Source organism: Buceros rhinoceros, unplaced genomic scaffold (genome assembly GCF_000710305.1).
Source record: "Buceros rhinoceros silvestris isolate BGI_N320 unplaced genomic scaffold, ASM71030v1 scaffold46442, whole genome shotgun sequence".
Classification (NCBI taxonomy): Eukaryota; Metazoa; Chordata; class Aves; order Bucerotiformes; family Bucerotidae; genus Buceros; species Buceros rhinoceros.
Genome location: NW_010399194.1, coordinates 1 through 3,921, shown reverse-complemented (window position 1 = coordinate 3,921; position 3,921 = coordinate 1). Strand labels below are relative to the sequence as shown.

At 44.4% G+C, this 3,921-nt stretch overlaps 1 protein-coding gene across 1 annotated transcript in view; it reads right to left on the bottom strand.

Annotated features, from left to right (window-relative positions):
* The window catches only part of NHS (Nance-Horan syndrome (congenital cataracts and dental anomalies)), an 8,907-nt gene extending 5,035 nt beyond the window's left edge, over nucleotides 1-3,872 (bottom strand). The window contains exons 1-3 of the mRNA XM_010131354.1: nucleotides 3,860-3,872; nucleotides 1,444-1,575; nucleotides 6-176 (exon numbers count right to left, since the gene is read on the bottom strand). Of these exons, the coding sequence (XP_010129656.1) occupies nucleotides 6-176; nucleotides 1,444-1,575; nucleotides 3,860-3,872 (316 nt within the window). The remainder of the gene's footprint in view (nucleotides 1-5; nucleotides 177-1,443; nucleotides 1,576-3,859) is intronic.
* Between the last annotated feature and the right edge of the window lie 49 nt (nucleotides 3,873-3,921).

The window sequence follows — 3,921 nt, the reverse complement described above, 5'->3', positions numbered from 1 at the left end:
GACGCTCTGCCCCCTCTGGGCACGGATCCGCCGGCGGGAGGGAGCCGCTATCAGGATTTCTTCTGTCTGGCACTCTGAGTCCCGGGTCCCCGACCTCCTGTTGCTGGAGCCGGAGAAGTCCGGGTTTGCGTGCACAATCACATTGCGCTCTCTCGCCACTGGCGACTCATCTGAATCTAGGACACACGTAAAGCCTCGTGAGTGGGAGACAGCTCCGCATTTCCTGGCACGAGATGACCCGCGGAGTAACCCAAGAAGCATTATCTGCTGTATTCTTTCTTTTTTAATCTTGCTGAGCATTGGACCAAATTTAACTTTGCTATAAAGAGTATATAAGGCAGACCTTATCCCGGTGAGGTGGGGAAATTCTCCTAGTCCTGCAATGTGATCTCAGTTCTCCTATTTCTGCAATGCGATCTCACAAGGAGCTGATCTTGCTGTGGCAAATATTAAGGTAAATATTAAGTTTCCAGGTTTTGTCACTATTTCAACTAGTTAAAGACAGTTTTCAGGAGCGGCTGCTGGGCAACACACTCCGTGCGCTTCTAAAAATAATGCTATTTTGACTACCTGTCTGTTCAGAATTTCCATTATCTGCTTCTGTACTACCAAGAATATTTGCAAAGCAACAGGATCTTCCTTTCATAGGTCCTCTGGTTGCTTATTCCCTATGATAAACACATTCCTTCTGCTTCCCATCAAGTTCCACGGCAACAGGCCGAGATACCAGAGCCATCTTCAGGCACAGATGAACGTTACGAAATAATGATCCTGTTAGTTTTGCTTTGGGTTAATATCGATTTTACATCGGATTTGCCCTCAACAGAGTTGCTCCTAATTTACCTGGAACAAAAACGGAGGTAAGCTGCTCGATTTTTGCAAATATCCTTGGTAATAAAGAATGAAAGGAAGGAATCAAGGATGAGCGTGATAAATAAAAGGAGTGTTTAGCAAAGTTTCCCGTAGGGTGCTAGCAGCTGTCTTTACGGCAGATATGCAGCTGCTCATCTGAGTGAGTTATCCGGCTGTTAGGACAGCTCATCACCACTTTGCTGAGCAACATCTGTCAGTTCTTTACCTTAAGCTCCTCTCACGCAAGAAAAAACTTTCACTTAATCTAGTTACTTTTTATGCACATAACTATGGGTTCATAACAGAAATAAAATGGAAAAAAAAGAACTGATTAACATTTACACGATAAGAGCTGAACACGTACATCTATATTACTCGGTAAGGCCCCCGGTCCGTCAAGGCCGTATGGAGTAATATAGCTTTGCTTACTGTAGTAAATAAAAAAAAAAAACAAACCACATCATTCCCAAACTCCACAAGCATTTACGCTTTTGAGGTTTCATTTCCTGGGAAGGCTGACTACCAGCTCATATCCCTGCAATTTAAGTTGGTTAGAAAGCTATCTACAGAAGATTTGTATTTATACTACACCTATTTCTTGTTGCACTCTTCTGGGGATGCCAGAGATGGTTTTCCTCCTCCTCAACTTTCGTCTCCGCTGTAGTACAGATTGTGAATGAACAAGAGAGCAGCGTATACTAGCCTCTCTGTCAAAACCAACTCCTGCAACCCATAAATAGGTCTCATTAGCCTTTAGAAATAGTAAACAAATTTTCATGGCTGGAACACAGTGGAGGTATGTAAGCTTGGATTAAGCCTGTGAATAAACATAAGGGAGCCCTTATGTAGCTCTTATGTAAATTATATCACAGTATATCACAGTTTTACATCTAACTCCAGCTCCCCCTCAGCAGCCTGGTCTGCCAAAAATAACAGAAGGCGTAAAAAAAAAAAAAAAGAAAAAGAAAAAAAAGAAAAAGAAAAAAAAGAAAAGAAAAGAAAATCAGGAAGGAAAATAGAGTTGAGAGCTCTTGGTAAGGGGGCATCTTCCTTTTAGCTATTTATGCATCTGTCACAGGGACAACAACAGTAGCTTGTCAGCAACGAGTAATCTGTTCAGCTATAGCCTGACTTATTTTAAGCAACTAAGAAAACAATTTAAGGTTATAATGTCGTATTGCGGTATTTGGGCACTTCTTAGGAGACCAATATGCCAAAGGGGCTAACATTTCAGAAAGGAAGGAGACAGCTAAAATGGGGGCAAGTCCCTGTGCAAGTTTAGAGAGCATTCTTCGTGTCGCTGACATATGGCCAAAGGTGACATGAACGGGCAGCTGCTATTTATTTGCATACATCAGTAAGCAGCCTGATTTTCACAAGTGCTCAGCAAATGGTGGGATGCTCTGGGAATCGGGTCACGCAGTCAGTGGAGATTCTTAGTTTGGATTTAAGAGCCCAAGTTCACAGGCAATTTATTTATGACCACAGTCACACAAAACAGGCGAGATTCACTCACTTTCTTTATGTTTCCATGGCGTTAGCACAGGAAAGTGTCTTTCACTTTGTTTTTTACACTGTGTTGTCAAGATAAAGTTAAAAGGAGGGCCACCAGAAGACCGGTGCCCATCTGTGCTGGCTCTTTGCCCAGCTATATGCTCATACTCTCTAAAGTTGATGTGGGACAGGTCGGAAAAGAATGTGCCAGGTCCATAAAAACACTAACATAAGGATCACTGGTACAGTGGTTTGTAATCTTAAGAAAAATGAACGAACTAAACCAAACAGAAGGAAAAAAAAATCCTGGTAAGAAGCTCTATTTTAATAGCGTATAATTATAGAAAACAAAATTATACACAGACATACACATACATATTACACTACGTAACAATGTAAAACATTAAAAAGTAACTTTCTTGTAAAAGTTCTTCTTGAAATCTACTACAGTGAAATAGAGGCTTCAGACAGATGTCCTGTAACCACCAATGCCCCTGGAATAAGCAGAGGAAGAACTTTCTTTAATATGGAACGGAAGTGCTGTAAAGTCCAACAACAGTCATTTTCAAAGAAGTGAACATTTCTCAGGGTTGGGAGAAGCTTAGAAAATAAAAACAGAGAACGGAAAGCAAACTCTTTGAAACGAAAACCCAATCAACATCATTGCTGGTTTTCCAGCAACTGTGAGTTAGCCGAACATGCTCTGTGCGCCAGATGCACGGGGGTCGTCTCTGAGAGGAAAGTGGAAGAGGGTACATCCTCCCCGTGATGCATACAAATTATTCCCATTAGTGCTAATGAGAATGATACACATAAACATCCAGAAGATTACATACCATTCTTGATCTGTAAAACTGATCAGTGGAAATTTGGTTCCAATGTATGGCAGGTGGAGTCTAGGCAAAAATGGCTATTACTGGAAAAGTTAACATTGGTCCCAGACCTAACTCTCCTCTGAACCGCATTAGGTGTCGTTAGCCATGTTAGAAAGCCTACGCCAGTTAGGGTCCCGAGAGCATCGTTTTAACACCAGCTTTACCTCATGCAAACGTTCACTAGCTACGACTTTCCGCAGGGATTTCTGTCAGCAGTGCCTAACCTGCAACCTCAGCCAGCTGGCTCCCAAAGCCCAGCCCGGCAGGGTCTGTGCAGGCAGCTCTGCCAGCTGGCCACTTTTCCTCCCGTGGGGCCCCGGCTGGCCAGAAGCCCCCTCCCGGTGGGGGGGATACCCTGTCCTGGCTGCCACTTTCCCAGGCGGGCAGAGCTGGCAACACTGTGCAATGTCACCTCTGCTGCTGGGGTCGAGGGGAACTGGGACCCCATTGCCATCACCAGGAGGATCTGTGGAGCTGATGGTGAAACAGATGGGGATTTGTCACTGCGACACTGTAGGACAGACATGCTGCAAGCCCAAGGGCCCCTCAGCTGGGGGCTGAAGCTGGACTGTGGACATACAGCCCTTCCCAAGCACCATGGTGAACCTCACAGCCTGTTTTGCAGGAAGGCTGGGCACCACTGATAGACATGGGAAAAAGCAATGAGATGTGAGGGGCTGTGTCCTCCCCCCCCACCCCC